Source organism: Geotrypetes seraphini, chromosome 7, assembly GCF_902459505.1.
Source record: "Geotrypetes seraphini chromosome 7, aGeoSer1.1, whole genome shotgun sequence".
Lineage (NCBI taxonomy): Eukaryota > Metazoa > Chordata > Amphibia > Gymnophiona > Dermophiidae > Geotrypetes > Geotrypetes seraphini.
The window spans coordinates 97,988,796-98,012,142 of record NC_047090.1 but is presented as its reverse complement, the minus strand read 5'-3'; the positions used below and the strand labels follow the sequence as shown (position 1 = coordinate 98,012,142).

Genomic DNA, 23,347 nt, shown 5'->3' with positions numbered 1-23,347 from the left:
TCAGGCTAGAGAAGCAACTGTGTGCTGGGACTATATTTTTCTTCCAAAACACAGGCTGATTCAGCATCAATAACTTAACTTGTTTTATCTTCTTCAGAGCAGTCTTGTGTTGAAAGATTTGCTAGTTTAAATCTCTTGTTGGAATGGGCTCCAAGTAACATCCTACTGCAACTGTAATAATTTTCCTTATTATGCATTGGCCCAAGGAAGAGCAGGCTGATCTCATGAACATCCTTTATGCCCACATTCCAAAATTTGGTTTGTTTTCAGACATAAGAAAGAGAAAGAAGCTCAACCAAATTAAACTCAATAGAGTGAGAGAAAAAACAATAGAAAAAGAAGAAAGAAAAAAATGAAAGGCTTCTTTTACAGTACTTTTTGGGGATGGGAAAACAATAGCTCAGCTGCTACAAAAATGAGAGAAAAAATTAGCATTGATGTTGAACAAATGAAAGAGCTATTTGAACTTATTCATTCAGCAGAATGGAAGAAAAAAAAAAAACCTGTGGTGCCTATGCAGGGGTGCACTAAGGTTCCCTTTTACAAAGCCACGGTAGGGATGCAACCACAGTAAATACACCAAAGCCCATTGGAACTGTGCTTATCGTGGCAGTATCATTACCACAGCTTTGTAAAAGGGGCCCTAAGCATGAACAGGTATGCATGTTCAGAAACTTTTTCTAATTTTTTTCAGAGATCTTAGAGCAGACATGTCAAACTCTGGCCCGTGGTGTAATAAAATTTGGCCCGCCAAACAATTCCAAATTGGCACTTATGCTAGTCCGCTGGTAGACTTTATTTTTTTCCTACATCAGCTGTAGGTCTCACATTAAAGCAGCCTGCAGAGGATGGCTGGCAAATATAGTGATCCTAGCAGGCTGCTGTAGCCTCGGCAGCACGTTCCCTCTGCCGCGGTCCCTCCTGTCTTAGACCGCTGGGGGAGGTGTCTGTCTTCAACTGCCAGGATGGAGGGAGGGAAGGAACAGAGGGCTAAATCTCGGGCCAAAAGGAAAGATGCCAGTCCTCCGGAGGAGGGAAGGGAAGAAGAAAGGAGACCCTGGCAAGCAAGTAATCAGAAGACAACCAGAGCCTGAGACCACAACATGATTTGAATAATGACCAGACAACAATAGGTAGAAAAAATAATTTTATTTTCTGTTTTGTGATTACAATATGTCAGATTTGAAATGTGTATCCTGCCAGAGCTGGTGTTAGACAGCAGGCGTGAACTAGGACCTAAAAGATAGAGGAAAAGTTTTTATTTATTTTGTTTACATCACAGAGCTGGCGTGGGGTTGGAGAGGTTGTAGCCCTATACTTCTACTATTTATTTATTCAATTTTCTACACTATTCTCTCAGGAGAGCTCAGAACGGTTTTCATGAATTTATTCAGGTACTCAAGCATTTTTCCCTGTACCTGAGGCAATGGGGGGATTAAGTGACTTGCCCAGGGTCACAAGGAGCAGCATGGGTTTGAACCCATAACCCCAGGGTGCTGAGGCTGTAGCTATAACCACTGCACCACACTCTCCCCTTTTATTAAGGTGCGCATTTAGCGTGTGCTAAATCGGTTAGTATACCTTAATTAAAGGACCTCTAAGTATCTTAATTAAAAAATTATGCCCGCAACTTAGCCTATGTTTTAGATTTTGGCCCCTTATGTGATTGAGTTTGACACTCCTGTCTTTGAGAGATACAACTTCCTTAGACCACTGGATGAAGTCCTCCACTTATGTAGCTAATATCCAGCTTATTAACAGAGAAGCGAGCTAGCCCCCCCTTTTACAAAACCATGGAAGTGATTTTTGTGCAGACTGGCACACTGAATGCTCTGCACTGCTCCTGATGCTCATAGGAACTCTGAGTGTTGGGAGCAGTGCAGAGCATTCAGTGCTCCAGCCTGCGCTATAAACTGCTTCTGTGGTTTTGTAAAAAGTGTTTAGAAACATAGAAACATAGAGTATGACGGCAGAAATGGGCCGGCGGCCCAACAAGTTTGCCCACTCCAGATCCCTCCCTTCCTCCCTCAAGCCTATCCACTTAAACAATACGAACCCTCCTCCCTGGGGTATCCATCTTTAGGCATAACTCTGTGGTACTCCCACCTGTTTGTCCCATCGACTCTTGAAGTCGAGCACACTATTGGCCTCGACCACCTGGCGTGGTTTGTGGGGGTGTGTGTGGGGGGGTGGGTGGTGTGGGTGTGTGTGTGGGGGGGGGGTGCGTGGTGGGGTGTGGGGTGTGTGTGTTGGGGGTATATTTTTCAAAACCTAGTTCCATTTTATTAGGATACTGTTAAATTGATTGTATTCAGTTGGGTATTGTTTTGAATTTGGAGTTGTAAAAAGTTGGCATAATTTGTATTTCTTTATTTTTGAACAATAAATATTTCAGTCTCCCAAACCAAATGATTGAATAATGAATGTCTATGAGATGAAGAGTCAGTAGCTAAGGTATTTAACCAAATTGGTGAAAGCTTATATTCCACTATAATCACTGTGATCAGAGAAAAATGTATTAGCAAACATCAATTCCACTAGTGTACAGGCTGTTTCACACCAGAAACATTGCTGTGAAAAGAATGGTTCCTCCATTACGGAACAAAATATCAAAGAATATAAGGTTGGAAGGCAATATGTTAAAATCTGGTTATTTATTTTAAACCAGTGGGTCCCAAACTTTCTTGGGTCATATTACCTCTCGGATCTTCCTCCCCTTCCAAAGGCGAGTCCTACCTTTGCTGGCAGGGATGCCCATGTCCTGCCAGCTAAAGAGGTCCACTGCCTCTGACCCCTCTTCCCCTTCTACTCAGCTTCTGTCCTATTCTCCCCTCCAACTACTGCCCTCCTTTTTTCCCCACTTCCATCCAGTTGCTGCCCCCTTGCCTCCTTCTACCAGATTCTGACCTCTTTCTTTCCTCTTCCATCCAGCTTAAGCTTCCTCCTCTGTTCCCTTACTATCCAGCATCTGCCTCCTCTCTGTTTCTCTTCCCTTCCTCACACTCAGTCAAACCCTGCTGCTTCTCTAGACCAGCAGCAGCAAAGCAAAGCAAACTGCAGCCACCATGGGACCCAGACTCTTCATTCATGTGGCTGCCAGCTGTGCCCCAGAACAGGAAGTGACATCTGACAGGGGGCAGGACTGTCAGATGTGTGGATGAAGAGTCTGGCCCCACGGTGGCTGCAGCTTGTTTTGCAAATGCTGCTGTTCATCTAGATAAGCAGCAATGATGGCAGCAGAAGGGAGATAGGGAAAACATGCTTTGGTGCCCTGGGATGCCACTGATTTAAACAGTGGTTGGAACAAATAGATTTGAAATAATTATTCAAGAAGATATAAAGTTACATGAGGATTTTATTTTAACATGAAATTTAATCAGCATTAAGGCAGTAAAGATGTTTATGTATTATTTAAATACTTACCAGCCAATATTCAATGCTATTTGGCTAGCCAGGAACAGCTCCTGGCTGGCCAAATAACATATAGCTGGCTATCTCCTGTGAATATTCTGTTCCCTGGATTCGCCAATGACCGGCTATGTCACATGAGATATACATCACTTTCAATATTCAGTGGCTGGCCAGATAAGGCTAGCAGCTAGATAGCAAGTCTATCTTTAGCTACTAGGCCTTAGCCGGCTAGCTGCTGATTAAGGCTGCAGTGGCGAAACATAGCCCGGATATTCAATGCTGATAGTTAGATACAGCCCCGGCATAGAATTTCCAGAATCGCCATGGATGTGAATATTACCATGTAATATAAATTTTTTACTCTGTTTGATGTAAACTGCACCAAACCTTTGTAAGAGATACAAGTGGGTTCTAAGTGCTAAATTAAATTAGCTAAGATAAAGTTTTCAAGATTGACTCTACTGTTTTCAATTTTCAAACTTGTGCCAGTTCAGTCTTGTATGTGTTACCATGTGTTCATGTGTTAAATAATCATCTACAGGAAAATCTTGCAACTGTATAGAGGGCAAATAATGGTATTTATATATTGCATATTATTCTTTAGGACTTGTGAATGTTTCATCTCTTGTTGAATCAATGTTAAAACCAACTGATAATTTAAATAAGACTGAAGGCAGAAAGTCTTATTTTTCTTATACTCAGCTTCTGCATATTCTATTAAAATTGGAGAAAATCATCCAATCAGAAGTTAGATATATGTAATGGAAGAAATGTACTATTCTCTACAAAATAAAAATCTAAATGTGAGGATTATTTATAGTTTTCAGTCTTCTCCTTATAATCAGTTGTTTTATCTATTTGTCCTAATTAGATTGTAAGCTCTTGTGAGCAGGAACTGTCTATTACATGTTGAATGTACAGCACTGAGTATGCCTTTCAGTGCTAGAGAATTGATAAATAGTAGAAGTAGTAGTAGGTGCATTTGGAAACACTTAGGGCTCCTTTTACTAAGCTGCGATAGCATTTTTAGCGCACGTAGAATTGCTGCGCGCACTAAACCTGCGTTACGTGGCTAGAACTAACACCAGCTCAATGCTGGCATTAGCGTCTAGCGTGCGCGCTAAACCCGCTATCGCAGCTTAGTAAAAGGAGCCCTTAATTCCTCTTATGTTGACGGTCTGGGCCACAGCAATTTCCTGGTTAGATTTACTAATTTAAAATTGTTCTATTTGGAATTAAATTTAGTACTAATGTGCTATTTTGGGGTTCTACTTCTCTTAACAGTAAACACCCCTTACAAATACTGAGCAAATCTAGGAATACTTTTCTCTTATTTCAAAGACCATGTTTAATATGACATTATCACCTAATTAACCTTTACCTGATTGATATTGCTCCACTTGCATTTACTGTAAATAAGTTATCTACTAATCAACATTCATCACCAATTTCCTGTACTATTCTTCAGTGAAGTTTCACAGATGGTTTAAATGTTATGATCATTTGCTTCATATCAGACTGTGAAAATAAAAACAGGTTGGCTTTCCCACAGGATCATGAAGATGGCAAAGATATAGGAGTGTAGGTAGATGAAAAGGAAAGATTTTATATAAACATGCTTAACAAAAGCAAACTGAGTATATAAATTTACTGCCAAGATTAAACTGCTAGGTAATTAAATTCTAGAGTTTTTATTCAAGCTTATTAAAGGAAGTTGTAACAGGTTGGCTTGGAATGCCAAGAGAGGTCCTAAGACACCTGTTGTACATGAACAAAAATGTCTTATTTGTTACAGATGCCTGACATGCAAGGTTAATCAAGTCCATATAACATAGGGTCTGGCCCTAGCCAGAACTGGAACAAGAATCCCTACTTCAATAAGCAATGGCTTACCCACTTCAGTAAGCAATGACTTACCTCATCTGGAGAGTCTCTCTCTCTCTCTCTCTACTCAACTTCATTCAGCTTCCCAGGGTTTCTGCCTCAGCCCACATCTAGGGAAAACTTTCTCTCTCTCAGGGACCTTTCCCCTCGGACCTCTCTCAATAATTCGTCTGGGACAGAAGTACTCCTCCCTGCCTGAGTCCTGCCCCTCTGACCCAGCAGGGATATATTCTTTCCTTAATGGATCTCAGCACTGAGCTGCAAAGCTCAAGACGTTCTGGGACATGTTGCTTCCCCAGTTTGCCTAATGCCCCTAGCTGTCCAGGGGTATAATTGCAGCTTTAATGAGGGAAATCCCATGAATCTCTCACAGAAGTATTTATGTTTCAACAATTTTTATTATTAATGACTCAGAAATGCAACAACAACAAAAAAACCCTCAGCACATTCTCATGGAAGTGTCATAAGACAGCTTTCTGAGTTTAGATGGTGCAAAGCGGAAATAGCTGGACTGTTGGAGCTGGAAAGCAAAACAGTACATTTTTAATTGTATATGGAGCCATTATGGACTACCGGAGTTGGGCACTATGAATTTATTTACAGAGTGGCCATCCAGACCACAAAAACCCAAGTAGTAGCAACATTCTATGCTACTGATCCCAGGGCAATCAGTGACTTCCCCTATGTCTGTCTCAATAACAGACTATGGACTTTTCCTCCAGTTGCTTGTCTAAACATTGTTTAAACCCATCTACATTAACTGCTGTTATCACATCCTCTGGCAATACATTCCAGAGCTTAACTAGTCTGAGTGAAAAAATATTTCCTCCTATTGGTTTTAAACGTATTTCCTTGTAACTTCCTTGAGTGTCCCCTAGTCTTTGTAATTCTCGATGGAGTAAAGAAAATCAATCCACTTGTACCCATTCTACACCACTTAGGATTTTGTAGACTTCAACTGTATCTCCCCTCGACCATCTCTTTTCCAAGCTGAAGAGCCCTAACCTCTTCAGTCTTTTCTCATACAAGATAAGTTCCATTCCCTTTATCATCTTGGTCACTCTTCTTTGACCCTTTTCTAATTTTGCTATATCTTTTTTGAGATATAGCAGCCAGAAGTGAACACAATATTCACTGAGGTCACACCAAGCAGCAATATAGAGGCATTATAACATTCTTAATCTTATTTACCGTACCTTTTCTAATTCCTATAATATTGTTTGTTAACGTGTGGATATGGCGCTGGTGTGAGGAAGATGGATTCCACTTCGTGCGCCAACTGGACGACGTTCTGTGGGAACATCAAGCTATACAGGAAGGATGGACTCCACCTCAATAGAGACGGAACGAGGCTACTTGCAAGCAACATCAAGACAGAAGTTTTAAACTAGGAAGAAGGGGAAAGCCGACAGTCGACCAAGAGAGAGTCGATGGTTCGGGAACAGGTATACCCGGAGGATACCGTGCAAGATGATAGAGGGAAAGACTCACCGGATCACAGGCAAGTCAGATTGAAAAGGACACAAGAGGGAAAGAAATGCAACAAAGGAACAGGCCACAAACTCAAGTGTATGTACACGAACACAAGGAGCCTTAGAAATAAGATGGGTGAATTAGAAGCTATGGCACAAAAAGATAACGTTGACATCATAGGCATCACGGAAACATGGTGGACTGAGGAAAACTTCTGGGACACTGTGCTACCGGGATACAAACTATACCGCAGACACAGAGTGGCTCAAAAAGGTGGGGACATTGCCATATACTTCAAAGAGGGAATTGAATCTACTGGAGAGAACAAGCCACAACTGACGGATAAGTTAGAGTCTCTATGTGTCAAAATTCTGGGAACAAATGGCCTGGAAACGAAGATCGGCATTTACGACCCCTAGGGCAGTCCGAAGAAATTGACGGAGAAATGATGGACGAGATTACACACAACTGAAAGGGAGGCAACGCAGTTATCATGGGTGACTTCAACTATCCAGGAATAGACTGGACCTAGGCACCTCCGGCTGCGTTAGAAAGACCAAGTTCTTGGATGCTGTAGGCGATTGCTTCCTGGAACAACTTGTCAAAGAAAATACTAGAGGAAATGCAATTCTGGACTTAATTCTAAATGGCCTGCGAAGACCGGCAAAAGATGTAGAAGTAGAAGGGATGCTGGGAAACAGTGATCACAATATGATCTGCTTCGATCTGGACGCAGGGGAGAAACATTGGTCCAAAACAACAGCCACGGCACTCAACTTCCAAAAAGGGAATTACAAAGGGATGAGACTCATGGTAGGGAAGAAAATTAAGAAGAGGATAAGCACTGTAAAAATGCTAGAGCAAGCTTGGCCTCTTTTTAAGGATACAGTCACTGATGCGCAAAATCTATATATACCGTGTATCAACAAGGGATCAAAGAGGAAAAAGAACAAAGAACCGGCGTGGCTCACTGTAGAGGTGAAGGAAGCGATAAGAGACAAGAAAACTTCGTTTAAGGAATAGAAAAGGTCAAAAATGGACGAAAACTGGAACAAGCACAAACATCAACGCAGGTGCCATAAGGCGTTAAAAGGGGCCAAAAGAGAATACGAGGAAAAAATAGCCAAGGAGGCGAAGAACTTCAAGCTGCTCTGTCGATATATTACGGGGAAATGACCCGCGAAGGAAGCGGTGGGACCTTTGGATGACCATGGAATAAAGGGAGCGCTAAAGGAGGACATAGCAATTGCCGACAAACTGAACACATTTTTTGCAACTCAAGCAGCAAAACTCAACCAATCCGTCACCAACCTGCTGACAACATCGGACGACTTCAAAACGTTCCGCAAAGAAATCAAAACCCTGCTCTTCAAAAAATTCATCCAAAAATCCTAACCCCCTTACCTACCACCAGCTCACTTCACCAACCTCTCACCTTCATCCAGAAAAGTCCAGTTACCCAAAAAAAAAAAAAAAAAAAATTGCATCCTCACTGGAAAATGTCCAGTAATCTCCTCTGAAAAGTTTACATCTCTGGAAATGTCCAGTCAATTCTTTTGTAATCCGCCTTGAACTGCAAGGTATAGGCGGAATAGAAATCCGTAATGTAATGTAATGTAATATTTACCGAAGAAGATGTACACAGCATACCGGAACCCATCAGGCTATATGCTGGAAATGAAGACGAAAAGCTGACAGGATTCACAGTCAGTCTAGAGAAGGTGTGTAGGCAGATTGATAGGCTTAAGAGCAATAAATCCCTGGGACCGGATGGCATCCATCCGAGGGTCATCAAGGAACTGAAAGGGACCATAGCTGAACTGCTTCAACTAATAGCCAATCTGTCGATTAAATCGGGAAAGATTTCAGAAGACTGAAAGGTGGCAAATGTTACGCTGATCTTCAAGAAAGGTTTGAGGGGAGATCCGGGAAACTACAGACCGGTGAGTCTGACCTCGATACTGGGAAAGATGGTAGAGTCGCTGATAAAGGACCGCATCATTGATCACCTGACGGACATGGGCTGATGAGGACCAGTCAGCAAGATTTTAGCAAAAGCAGATCATATTTGACGAACTTGCTGCACTTCTTTGAGGGAGTGAACAGACAGATAGACAAGAGCAACCCGGTCGACATTGTATATCTAGATTTTCAGAAGGCGTTTGACAAGGTTCCGCATGAACAACTACTTCGGAAAATTGTGAGCCATGGAATCGAAGGTGAAATACTCGTGTGGATTAAAAACTGGCTGAATCATAGGAAACAGAGAGTGGGGGTAAATGGACAATACTCGGACTGGAAAAGCGTCACCAGAGAGGTGCCGCAGGGCTTGGTGCTTGGACCCGTGCTCTTCAACATCTTTATAAATGATCTAGACATTGGTACGATGAGTGAGGTGATTAAATTTGTGGACGATACAAAGTTATTCAGAGTAGTGAAAACACAGGGGGATTGCGAAGATCTGCAACGTGACATAATCAGGCTCGAGGAATGGGCATCAACATGGCAGATGAGGTTCAACGTGGATAAGTGTAAAGTGATGCATATAGGTAACAAAAACTCATGCATGAATACAGGATATCCGGGGCAGTACTTGGGGAGACCTCCCAGGAAAGAGACTTGGGAGTTATGATCGACAAGTCGATGAAGCCATCCACACAATGTGCGGCAGTGGTGAAAAGGGCAAACAGAATGCTAGGAATGATAAAGAAGGGGATCATGAATAGATCGGAGAAGGTTATCATGCCGCTCTACCAGGTCATGGTACGCCCTCACCTGGAGTACTGCGTCCAGCACTGGTCACCATATATGAAGAACACGGTACTACTCAAAAGGGTCCAGCGAAGAGCGACTAAGATGGTTAAGGGGCTGGAGGAGTTGCCGTACAGTGAAAGATTAGAGAAAATGGGCCTTTAATCCCTTGAACAGAGGAGATTGAGAGGGGACATGATCGAAACATTCAAGGTACTGAAGGGAATAGACTTAGTAGATAAGGACAGGTTGTTCACCCTCTTCAAGGTAGGGACAACGAGAGGGCACTCTCTAAAACTGAAAGGGGATAGATTCCGTACGAACGTAAGGAAGTTCTTCTTCCCTCAGAGAGTGGTAGAAAACTGGAACGCTCTTCTGGAGTCTGTCATAGGGGAAATACCCTCCAGGGATTCAAGACAAAGTTAGATAAGTTCATGCTGAACCAGAACGTACGCAAGTAGGGCTAGTCTCAGTTAGGGCGCTGGTCTTTGACCAAGGGCCGCCGCGTGAGCAGACTGCTTGGCACAATGGACCACTGGTCTGACCCAACAGCGGCAATTCTTATTTTCTTATGTTACTATAAGATATGCCACTCTGGATTAGATCAATGGCCCATCAATTCGAGCATCCTGCCTTTGACAGGAGCCACTCTAAGTCACAAATATCAGGCAGGATCTCAAAGAGTAGATCCATTCCTTGTTATTTACTCTGAGGGACATGTAGTGGCTTTGCCAAGTCTATAGAGTAAACTCCTTTTATACCCAGCTATGCTAGCTACTTTGAGCATGACCTCTGGGAACAAATTCCACAGTCTGATTGTAAACTGAGTAAAAAAATACTTTCTCTAACTTATCTAGAATATGCTATTAGTTTCATAGAATATCCCCAAGTTCCATATTTACCTGTTCCTTCTCATTCATGATTATATGGTGCTCTATCATATCCCCTTTTTGGTGTCTTTTTGTCAAGTTGAAGAGCTCTAACCTGCTTAGACTTTCTTCCTAGGGAAGATATACCATCCATTTATCATTTTGATTGCCCCTTTTTAACTTTCATTTCTGTTTACAAATCACTAAAATAAAGTGAATCAAGAAAATCAGGAACTGATTTACATTTACAATTGAACAAACATATATCAAATCTTACATGAAATAGTCCACATCTTGAGAGGGAAAGGAGATAAAGAGAAACAAAAGAAAATATCAAATTAAACAGAAACAGGATAATACAATCCTAACTACTTCTGCCATTATTTTTTCCACTAATAATACCTTCCCATCTGCTATAGAGAACAGTAGCAAAAAGAAACATTTTAGGCAAATGAACTTGAAATCATTAATTTTTTTTACTAATAATAAGACCCTCCAATTGATTTGGTTCAAAAAATATATAACTCTTGCTTTCCAAGGTAAGTAAACATTTGCATGGAAACTTTAAATAAAAAGTCCCACCAATTGATGTTAAACAAGGTCTTAAGGCCAAGAAGGCCTTACGTCTTGAGTGGAACGAGTCACAACAAAATGGGAACTCCTTATTGCAGAAATGAGCCTTCATAATAAAATTCTTTTCTAAATCAGACCAATAATGTAGCTCTTTTAGAGTCTTCCAGAAATGCAATAAAGTTTGGGGGTTTCAGGGCCACTCAAAGCATCAGTCACCCCTTCAGCCCCTAATACTTTCACATTTCCAGAAATATAATAAATTTTAGAAACAGAAATTTCTTTAGCATTTGGAAGTTTCAAGATAACTGAAAAATATTATCTAAGCAGTATTTCTGGAGATAACAAATACGTCATAGAAAAATTTAAGACATGCAGGAATTCTTAGTTCTAAATTGATTTTCTATTAATTCTAATTTCTTGAGAAGTACTAGACTGTCTTTAATAGTAGACTGTCCAATAGCTTTCAAATTTTTAACCAGAGTCTCTAATGAAGTAAAGGAATCCTCAAGATTACTAGATTTTAGGTCCAATTCTTCAATCTTCTCTGCATCAACTTTGGTGAAGGAACACAATTGGAACACAGTACTTCTCAACATGGATTCAGTTTTAGAAACAATCATCCAAATGTCTTTCAATGAAACCTCAGAATCCATGATTTTAGCTGGGGTAGTACTTTGTAATTCTGACAAAGAAATAAGTTCAGGCAAAGGCAAACAACCAAACTCAACTTAATAGGGGGACTGGATAACCTGGTTTCTTCTCTAGTGTTTTAGTAGACTCCTGATTTTCACAAGCCACTTTGGCATTGCGTAGAGAACCTAATGGATGAGGAGGAGTAAGTCTTCCTCCCAAACTAAGGGAGGGGCTAGATTCTGGAAAGGAGACAAAAGATGGATGTGTGCCCTCTAATGTTGTTATCTAGTGTTTATCCATAGGACCTGTTTTTCTAGGTGAGGAGGTCTGAATATTGTTTTAGGTTTATGCTTACCCATATCTGCAGTGCCATGAGTGGATCTCAATTCTCTTTCACTTTTCCTCTTGCCTTCTCATGGCTTCAAGGAGCTCTAAGGGGTGTTTCCCTTAGGTCACGCCCCTTAGGGCATGCCCCCAACAACTGAACATCAATGGCCATGTGCTGTTACGAGCACTTCCCTTTAAGTCCTGTTAGTGACATCAGATATGCTGGAAAAAATCTTCTAGCGTCAAGGTCCTCTGGGGTAACAGGCTCTACACTCAAGGCACATGAACTCTCCTCCCTCTGACTCTCTGTTACCAGTGCTTCCTTTTAAGTCAGCTGTTAGTGATGTTGGATATGCTGGAACAAATCCTCTAGTGCCAAGGTCCTCCAGGGTAACAGGCTGAACATAAAGGGCACATGAACTCTCCTCCCTCTGACCCTCTGTTATCTGCCCTTTTCTATAGCTGCTCTAGTTTCACTATATTTTTGTGATGGGGTGACCAGTATTTCACACAATACTTAAGGTCATAACATGAATCAATATACAGATATAATTTTCATTCCTTTACGAATAACTGCTCACATTCAGTTTGAGCTTTTGATCACTATAACACACTGAGCTTAAGATTTCAATGTATTGTTTACAATCTGGTTGATATTCAGCCCATGACAGTCAGCCACCGGCACTGAATATTTGGGGCTAATTTGGCAAGTGCTAACCATTGGATCTTATGTGGGACCCTCCCTCCCCATACCCCTAGAATAGTGAGGACGCCCATGTTATCAGGCTTATCTGCCCATTCCTTGTTGGTCCAGTGGGGAAATTGACAGAAGTGATGCCCAATCACTCCTGCCCTTTGCACAGCCTCCAAAAAATGGCTGCCGCAACCTCTAGCAGCAGCCTCACAGTACTTCAAAGGCAACCCTTACAGCACCTTATTGGCTATCTCCAGTGTGATTCCCAGGCATACATATATAGCTTGGAAATACATAAATTTACACATCTATGTGTCATTACCAGTTTGCTATTTTGCAACCTATGCATCTAAAGTTCAGGTGCTTTCCATTTATATTTTCCCATTTGCATGTGGCTGAAATTAATCATTCCTCAACCCGTGGAAAGCACCTGACCTTAAATGAGGCATCTCTCTACATGGTTTTCCTTGGGAGTGTGTGTGTGTTAGGGGGGGGGGAGGAGGGATGTCAATTTTAGATGGGCCCTATACATGCAGAGATAGTCTTCTAAAATATGCTACTCTTTCTGTTTATTTTCACTTCCACATGGATATTTACCCTTAGATGAAATATCTAAAATGGTGCTGCCCTTCAACTGGCTCACTTTTATTTGTATTTTTATTCATACTTTCAAAAAAAATGTAAGTAGATTAGAAGACCACACTTCTCTTGGTTATATCCATGTTGACAATGTCTCATTAAACAATGTCTATCAATGTATTCAAAAATGTTGTTCTTTACAATAGTTTCTATTATTTTGCCTGGCACTGACATCAGATTCACTGGTCTGCAGCTTTCCGTATTAACTCTTGGAACTCTGGTTGATCACCGGACTGGATGGACCTTAGGTCTGATCCAGTGCAGGCATTTCTTATGTTCTTTTTAAAACTTTATTTTCATGTGTTTTAGTGCACGTACTTTCAACATTACTATGACTGTTTTTCACATTTTCAGCTAAATATATTTATGTGTTTTTGCTGATTCTGTTTACCTCAACATAAATCTTGGTTTTCCATCAGCCATCCAATTAGACTTCTGATGCAGACATAGTGGCTGAATCATGAATCATGTTGAGTCGCAGAATAAATTAGATTTGTTTGAATGCCATTTGAGCTTGTGCTCTTGTCTCCTCCGCTGTGTGTTTGCTGCCTTTTCATCTGCGCTGGATTTTGTCTTCTGCTTTGCTTTTGATGTATTGTTTATGCCCACATTTTATTCTGCTGATGAATGCGCAGAAAGGTTTTAAATGTTTTGATTACATGTGATCATAGTATGCTTTTGTTGTTTCATCATCTCCATTTTTTAAGATTTATTTGTTTGGAATGTGCTTCAGAGCATGGGTGCTCACCTGTTGCAAGTGTTATCTGAGGACAGCAGGCAGATATTCTCACATGTGGGTGATGTCATCCATGGAGCCTGGTACTGACGGTCAAAAGGTGTGCTGTCACTTTAAGTCTTTTGAAGACCACATGTATCACGCATGCGCTGGTGCCTTCCTGCCCGGTGTTGGCTTGCAGAGCCATAAGTTCAGTAATAAAGCTAAGAAGCCAACTAGGGGAAGTGGGAGAGTTGTGAGAATATCTGCCTGCTGTCCTCAGATAACATCTGCTATAGGTGAGTAACTATGCTTTATCAGAGGACAATCAGGCCGTCTCACATGTGGGACTCCCTAGCTGCCAGGATTATGTCTCTGAGAAGAGGCTTATTAGTAAAACCAAAAGGGTTGGAGGAAAGTTGGCATCTAAGTAGAGAATAAATTTTGTAGAACTGCTCAGTCGAACCGACTATCCCGTCTGGAATGATTCTCCACAAAATGGCAGGATATAAATGTATGTATTGAAGACCAGGTGACTGCTTTACAGCTATCCTCAGTGGGAGTGGTACATAGATGAGCTACTGAAATCATCATTGCTCGAACTTTATGTGCGGTGACATGGTCTTCAAGTGTCAGTCTAGCCTGAGCATAGCAGAAGAAGATACAGTCCACCAGTCATGTGGAGATGGTTCTCTTTGTGACAGGAGCTCCAAGTCTGTTAGGATCAAATGGATCTTCACCAGGATGAGAACGTGGTCTTGGAAAGAAGACAGGGAGCACTATAGACTGATTGAGATGAAATTTAGAGATGAATTTGGGATGAGTGCAAAGAACCACTCTATTGTGGTGGAATGTTGTATAAGGTGGATCCTACACAAATGCTTGAAGCTCACTAACTCAGCGGACAGATGTGATACATATGAGAAATATTACTTTCCAAGAGAGATATTTGAGAGTTAAAGACACCAGTGGTTCAAAGGGAGGCTTCATCAGAGTATAAAGTATAACATTAAGATCCCAAGCAACTAGAGGAGGCTTGATTGGTGATTTGGTATGAAAAAGGTACTTCATGAATCTGGAAACCAGAGGATGTACTGACAATGGCTTTTTATTGAGAAGTGTATGGAAAGTACTTATAGCACTCAGATGAACTAAGACCAGAGTTAGAGAGGTGTCTAAGATAGTCCAGAATTGATGGTAGTGGGCAGGTGATCAGATGCTGTGAGTTGAGATTGCACCAGATTGTGAAAAGAAATTATAGCAGTGCTGAGTAGAGGGTTTCCTAGATGCCTCTAAGATGGCTGACGCTGATACAGCAGAAACGTATCGTAGAGAGAGTTAATGAACATAGATTGGGATGAAGATTGTAAGCCTCTCTCCAACTTAGGAATCAAGAAATCTCTTATATCTGGCATCCCAAGTCCTCTAAATATTCTTCACACTTCTACCTCTAACCCTCTGTTGTGGTTCCTTCCTATTTCATCTACTGTAAACCGCGCCGAGCTCTACGAACGTGGAGATGATGCGGTATACAAACCTAAGGATTAGATTAGATTAGATGAAGAAGAGAACTCTCGTCCTGTATGAGCAGTGTTGGGAAGACTTGAAGTGTGATGGGTTCCCACACACTGAATTGTAGTAGGAGAGGGAACCATGGTTGTCAAGGCTACCAAGGTGCTATGAGAATCATGGTGGCCTTTTCTTGGCAAAGTTTGAGTAGAGTCTTCCTGAGAAGAGGTATTGGAGGGAAAGCATAGAGAAACCTGTTCAAATGATCAGGTGTGTCGAGTCTGGAGCAGAAGACTGGAAGCTTGTTATTATGCTTATTAAATACTTATAACCGTAGTAGTTGATTGTAGGTTGATTGTAGGTAGAAGCAAAGAGATTCACCTCTGGTGGCCCCAATCCTTGAATATCTGACACAACACAGTTGAATGACCACTCATGAGGTTGTAGGAATCTGTTCAACTTGTCGGCTAGGATATTCTGTTTCCCTCCTAGGTACGACTGCTTTCAGGAAAATGTTGCGAGGAATCACCCAGAACCAAATCTGGATGGCTTCTTTGCAAAGGGAATGAGAACCTGTGTCTCCTTGTTTGTTAATGTAGTATATTGCTACCTGGTTGTCCATTTGAATAAGTACAACTTGATTGAGAAGGTGATCCTCGAAAATGCATAGAGCATTTCGGATTGCTTGAAGCTTGAGGAAATTGATGTGGAAAGTTTTTTTTGTGAGGACTCCAGGTGCCCTGCGTATGGAGGCCTTCGAGGTGTGCTCTCCATCCAAGCATAGAAGCATCTATTATTAATAGTTTTTGATGTGGTGAAGTATGGAAGAAGAGGCCTCTGGAGAGATTGGCTAGTAACAGCCACCATTGAATAGAGTGAAAAAGGTCTTATGTTGCTTGTATTTGTTATGACAGCTTTCCGGTGGACTGAGACCATTGCATTGAGAGTCCTCTGAGGCTCTCTGAGATGTAGACTGGCAAGCGGAGTTACATGAATTGTAGATGTCATATGGCCCAGAATGCGCATCATTTGACTTGCAGTGATGCGTTGAAGCCTAGAGATTTTTTAGCACATCTTTATGAAGGTATTGAGCCTCTGTTGAGGTAAAAAGGCACAAGCCTGAATCGTGTCTAGAAATGTTCCAATGAGTTTGAGTGGGATGTAAATGAGATTTCTCAATTTGACTGCAAAACTGAGATGTTTGAGAAGACATACAGTTGAATCCATGGCTAGATAAGCTCTTTAAGGTGTCGTGGCCTTGATCAACCAGTCGTACAGATAAAAGAACACATGAAAGCTGCAAGAGTGGAGTGTTGTAGCCACTACCACTAAACATTTTGTGAACACACTAGGTGCTGACGCTAGACCAAATAGAAGCACCTTGTATGGGAAGTGGCTTGTCCCTACTAGAAAATGTATACATTTTTGTGGTCTGGAGGATGGGAATGTGTGTGTAGGCTTCTTTGAGGTCCAGAGAGTAAAGCCAGTTGTCTTTGTCCAAGAGTGGTACCAGGGTTCTCAGAGACCATTCAAAATTTCTCCTTCACTAAGTATTTGTTGAGAGCTCAGAGGTCCAGAATTGGATAGAGACCTCCTGTCTTCTTTGGTATGAGGAAATACTTTGAGTAGAACCCTTGGCCCTTCTTCTTCAGGGGAACATGTTCTATGGCATTGAGCTGGGGGAGGGCTGAGAGATCCTGGTGAAGGAAAGTCTTATGATGGAAGTTGAAACAGGACTCTCTTGGAGGATGGTTTGGAGGTCTCTTTTGTAAATGAAGAGAAAATCTGTGTCTTAATATCTGAAAGACCCAGTGGTCTGATGTTATTATAGACCAGCAATTGTAATAGTGGATGATTTGACTTCCTTTGGGCAAAGTGTGAGGAAGGGGTTGTGAAATACTGGGTAAACTCTGTAGAATGGAGTAAAAAAGACTGTTACTGTTTGGACTGCAATTAGGATTGAGTCTTCCGAGTCCTCTGTTGTCTTGGATGTCTTTGAGTAGGTGCTCGAGAGGATGTGGTAGGCAGGTTGCATCTAAGTTTGGGATAACAGGAGGAACATCTGGAAGTGTAGGAATATTTTCTGGATGGCTGAGGTTGGGATGATTTAGTAGTTGATAATGTACTCATACAATCTTCATGCTTTTTAATTTTCCAAGTTGCCTCCTCTTTACAATCTCTGAAAAGATAGTCTCCCTTGCAGGGAATATTTGAGTAATGATCTTTAATGTTAGCATCTATGTCAGAGATTCTAAGACAGACCTGCCTACACATGGCAATTGACACTGCAGATGTTCAAGATGTGATGTCAAAAGCATCAAAGGCGTACCACACCATATATTTCCTGTCTCTAAAAGGTCATTTGCAAGATACTGGAAAGAGTTTAGATATTCTGAACATAACATATCGTACTTAAACTGCATAACCGTAAGTTCAATGCGGTGAACAAAAGATTAAAAATAACATAACCTAAGGATGATTTAAATTAGTTTGCTAAATATTTTGAAAAAAGATGAGTTTTAAATAGAGTTCTAAAGTGCTTATAAGATCAAGCACTAAGCAACAGTGGCCTAAATTCCCTGTCATAAAAAGCAGCCTGAAATGCTAGTGTATGTTCCAAGGATTTCTTGCTCTTACAACCTTGAGCAGACGGAAAATTAAACAATGCATGTGATTCTCTCCTATGTTTATGGAATGCTATGAGAAATCTATCGGTCATATAGTTTGGAGCAATACCATACGCAACTTTGTAACAAAGACAACCCAGCTTAAACAAAATATGTACCTCCACTGGAAGTTAATGCAACTCATAGTAGAAAGGAGTCACATGATCATATTTCTTTAGACCATAGATTAATTTGACCCCCTTATTTTGAATCAGTCTAAGCCTAGCCATCTCTTTCTTGGTACATGTCAAATAGACACTGTTATAATAGTCGAGAAGACTTAGAAGTAACGACTGAACTAAAAGTTTAAAGGCTGGAAACTCAAAATATGATTTTATGGTACACAGCTTGCACAATGTGTAATAACTTTTTTGCACCACAGCATCTACTTGCTTTTCATGGTCAAGTGTTGATCTATAACAACTCCCAATATTTTAATCATTGGATTGATCTTATAGAGTGCTGAGTCTATAGTAATTGATGGTTCATGTAAAATTCTAGGTGGAGACGCAACAAAGAATTTGGTCTTATGATTTAATTTGAATTTAAATTCTTGCATCCATTATTCCATCAGTTTCAGTATAGACTCAATTATTTGGGTAATACGAGATATAGCTGTAATACAAGGAATGATGATCGTAATGTCATTGGCATAATTAAACAGTCTGATGAGTTTGATGCCTGGGATGAAGCTGATGCATGTCTAGAGGGAGACAGGTGCTTGTGCTTCTTAGCCTTTTTATGAACTTTCCTTGAAGAAGGCAGCACCGATAAATCAGAAACAGCCCAGACTGTTGATGTTGGCGGTACCAGTGTTGATGCTAGAAGTGTAAGAAGTTGAAAGTCGAGATCGGAGTCAGCAGACAACCTCAATGTACCCGCAGAGCCAAAAAAGTCTTTGTATTATAACTGTCTTGCCTTCAGCAACCTCCTCTGCAGTTTAGAGCGGAGTTGGCACGAAGTATCACGGTACTCAGGACCAAGGCACTGGACATACCAGTTATGCAGATCTGTATCTGAAATGGTCCATTGGCACCAAGTGCACTGTTTGAAGCCACTTGGAGGTTTGGACATCGAGGGGAAGACCACCAATGCAAGATCGAAGGTCTCTATGGTGTAGGGAGGTTGAGTAGATCACAATCCAAAAAAGGCTCGATGCTCCCAGCCTGAAAACAGGCTGAGGAGAGTCCAAAGGGCCAATAAAATTAAGTTGATCAAAATTTTTTTACCGGAACTGAAGAAAAATATGAAGAAAATGAACTGAAGAGAAAATATGAAAAAAAACGAAATGGGAAGGCACAAAAATGTGAAAAGGTTTTAAACGCTTGGAGAAACTTCAAAGAACAGCTTCTTGACTCCTAGGAAAACAGAACTGATGGACTCAGGAGCCAACATTGGGCAGGAAGGCACCGGTGCATGAGCGGTATGGGCAGTCTTCAAAAAACTTAAAGTGGCAATATACTTTTTGACTGACGGTACTGGGCTCCATGGATGTGTTACCCACATGTGAGACTATACTGCCTGTTTGTCCTCGGATAATGAAAATTTATAACAATATGGAGATTATTTTGACCTATGATTGTGAAAAGCCTTGCCATAAATTTGGTGTGATGTCTAGTAGGCAGTGGCATTGTTTTCTAAGGTCTTTCTTCTCCATATTTTGTTTTTGCTTTTGCTTTAAGAACCATGTAGATTGTAGAATATAAATCAACTTCAGTGTTGTTTAGTAATTGAAATCACCCATTATTGAAGTTGTCTCTTAGGCCTCTCACCTTCCCCCTTTACACCTAACTCTTTAATCTCTCCACTGTAGTTCCTCTCTCATCTTTCTTCCTGTAAACCGTGCTGAGCGCCGCATTCGTGGAGATGGTGCGGTATATAAACCCAAGGTTTAGTTTAGTTTAGTTTAGTCTCTCTAAACCTTGCTTCCTATTTAATTTTAATTCAGTTGTATGCTAAATGTTTTTATTCTTTGTATAATCATTGAAATATTATTATCTGTACAATTTAGGGGTTATCCACGCAATCAAATCAATATGATCTTTACTACCATTATCTACTTTGTAACTACATTTACAGTAAATAAAATTGGTTGATTTGTAATTATATATCTGAGTGACAGTGTATTTTGGTGGAAAGTACCTGAGACTGAATAACTAAGTGTCATTCAGTGTAAATAAGCCAGACTAACCTTGGCTGCAATAGCTGCAGCAGTAATATGCGAAGAAGAGCTATCTTCAGTTGAGGCAACTCCACTATCCTTTTTCTCTTCCTCCTCCTCTTCACATTGGACTCCTTTGTCTTCTGTCTGTTTGTGGGGGCTGGTGGTTGGAGGAGGGGAGAGAGGTGGTGGTGGAGAAGGCAGATCTTCTAATTCGTCATGGACTTCCTTTACTTTTACAATGGCATCCCGTAAAAGGTCAATAGCATGAGGTAGAGCTGGCAGTATGAACTGAAAGCATTCCTGTTTACAACAAAGAAACATGTTTTACTATACTGTACACCAAGAAAATGTGTCTCTGCTCTGTCAATCTTTACTGATATGACTGTATTTGTTTAATTGGTTATTTATGCGTCTTGGTTTTTTTTAATGTTCTTTTATTTTTACCTTGATTATGAATCTTTACCTTGTTTTTGTACGGTTTTTTGGTATACCCCAGATATAAACTCTGATGTTTGTTTTGAAGGAGGTACTACCCTCTTTCTTTTCTTCCCATATTGTCCCAGACCCAACATAAACCCTTCTGCTAGAGAAATACACTTCGACAAATTTTTCCTCATCCCCACAGAACTCAATTTCCCTGTGAGTTTTGCCCCTGCCCCATTCCTGCGAGCTCTGCCTTAACCGCACGAGGCTAGAACACTTATGATTTTAAAGTATTTGAAGTTTGTGCAAATGAGGACAGAGCTTGCAGGAATGGGGCGGGGTCAGGAAAATAACTCACTGGGACAGGATGTGAAAACGAGTTCCCACAGGGATGGGGAACAATTTGTCCCAGTGTCATTCCTGAAACAGCCCTAACTTCACTTACTCCGCCACTCCCCCCTCCCTCCCCCGGCACACTGAAACTACCTGACCTTCTCTATACAACCTGAGAAATGACAAATGATCTTCCTTTGTTTCCCTCCATTCATATATATCTACCTACTCTACACCACTTTTTACCACTTGACAAAGGACTTTACTGCTTACAACTCTAGAAATGACAAACGATCTACTCTTCACAACTCTAGAAATGACAATTGTTCTTCCATTGCAACCCCCATTAATAAATCTTATATAATCCGCCTTGAACCGCAAGGTAATGGCGGAATAGAAATCTCTAATGTAATGTAATGTAATCTTCTGCATCATCTCTCTACTTCTTAGATCAGCACATCTCTTAACAACAAATTAACAGTATACCAATATACCAACTCAAAAGAGTCCCCAAAATGCAGTTTAAGAAGCATTATAATATGGGTGACAAACAACATGTTAGGGTGCAAGCTTTTTTAATATGCCCTTTGAATGGCCAGCTAGGTGGTGTCTGGCTATACTGAACATGCTTTTCTATTCAGTAACAATTTATTTATTCAGTTTTCTATACCGTTCTCCCAAGGGAGCTCAGAACAGTTTAAATGAATTTATTCAGGTACTCAAGCATTTTTCCCTGTCTGTCCTGGTGGGCTCACAATCTATTTAATCTACCTGGGGCATGGGGGGGATTAAGTGACTTACCCAGAGTCACAAGGAGCAGCGTGGGTTTGAACCTCAGGGTGCTGAGGCTTTTGCTTTAACCACTGCAACATATTAACAAAAGGAACATTTCTCTCTAGAGCTGCGCAAGTCAAAACTAATGAAAGGGTTGTCTATTCTGAAAAAGTAGCCCGATGGAATTAGAACCTTGGGTTTTGAAGGAAAGTACAAAACTTTGAGCCTAGGGAGGAGTTATGGCACTAACAGCAGCAGAAGTTGCTGATTGCTATCACTGGCCAGACTACAGTATATATACAGTCAATTTGAAGTTATTACCAACACAGTGCCACTAGTTAATAGCAAATTAAAAATTTTTAATCTCTGTTTATATTGCTGTGTGGGAAGGAAGAGAAAATTGATGATGGGAAGGGAGGAATACTAGTAGAATGGGGCAGATGCTAAAGAAGGGAAAAAGAAACAGGGGTCGGACAAGAACAAATATCTAAGGAAGGGATGGAGAGTGCTGGACTCCAGCCAGAGATTGGGAATGGGATGGTAGGAAAAAGAAGGGGGAGAAGGAAAAAGAGCTAGGGTTGGGTAGAAAGTTTGCAATTAACTGTACAAAAGGGCATTACCTCCTATCCCAAGACTCTCTAAATTCCTAAGGAGTCTCTCATTAGGGACTTTGCCAAATGTGTTTTGGAAATCCAAATACACTAATTTTAGATTGGTTGTGATTTGCACATGGATGTGCTGGGCATGATGAGATATCCATTTAGAAAAGAGGCATGTTGGGGATATGGCAATGGCAGCACTGAGGTCTGTACATCTATGATGTATTCTGCAAAGTTCATCCACATCAAAGGCACTGCAAATCATACATAAATGCCAATCTCACTTGTCTTCTGGACCTGATGTTTTATTTATTTACCGGTATTTATGATTTGCTATATCGCCTTTAACTGAACCAAGCAGAGCAAGGCGGTGTACAATCTAAAAAACTGGAAAAATAAAGAGGAACTACAATTGTTTGAATAGGAAAGACTCATTCACCATACATTTTCATTCAGTCTTAACAGAGACACATAGAAGATAAGAGGGAAGAGAGACAGGTGAGAGGGGAGGTACAAATAATTGACTATAACTCAAATGTCACTGAGGACTATCCACCTTGGTCACTACTTGATGAGATCTGAGAGCTGATTTTCTGATTGTCATCTGTGCCCATGTATGTGTCTTTGGTTACCTCTCATTTCTTTTTCTGTTTCCAGCCCCTTATTCAAACCCCCAGTATTTTCTTCCTCTGCCCTGCAGCCAGGCTCCCCTCTAACTCAGCAATTTCTCAAAATAGATTAGTTTTGCACATAAAGAGGCACCCAACAATTCAAATTCTCCCTTCCTTCATTGAAATGAATCAAAGGAGTCAAGAATTTCAGTCAATCCTTGGTTTTCAAATTTTCTCAACTATGGAACCTCTTATTTTAAGGGGTTCTGGTCCTTTTCAACTTTTTCGTAAATCTTTAA

The 23,347-nt window shown here is 40.9% G+C and overlaps 1 protein-coding gene across 13 annotated transcripts in view; it reads right to left on the bottom strand.

Moving 5' to 3' along the window:
* The window catches only part of GPHN (gephyrin), a 798,948-nt gene that overhangs the window by 372,587 nt on the left and 403,014 nt on the right, over window positions 1-23,347 (bottom strand). For all 13 annotated transcript variants that reach the window (XM_033950742.1, XM_033950736.1, XM_033950737.1 and 10 more), the window contains one exon: window positions 20,336-20,608. In XM_033950742.1, the coding sequence (XP_033806633.1) occupies window positions 20,336-20,608 (273 nt within the window). The remainder of the gene's footprint in view (window positions 1-20,335; window positions 20,609-23,347) is intronic.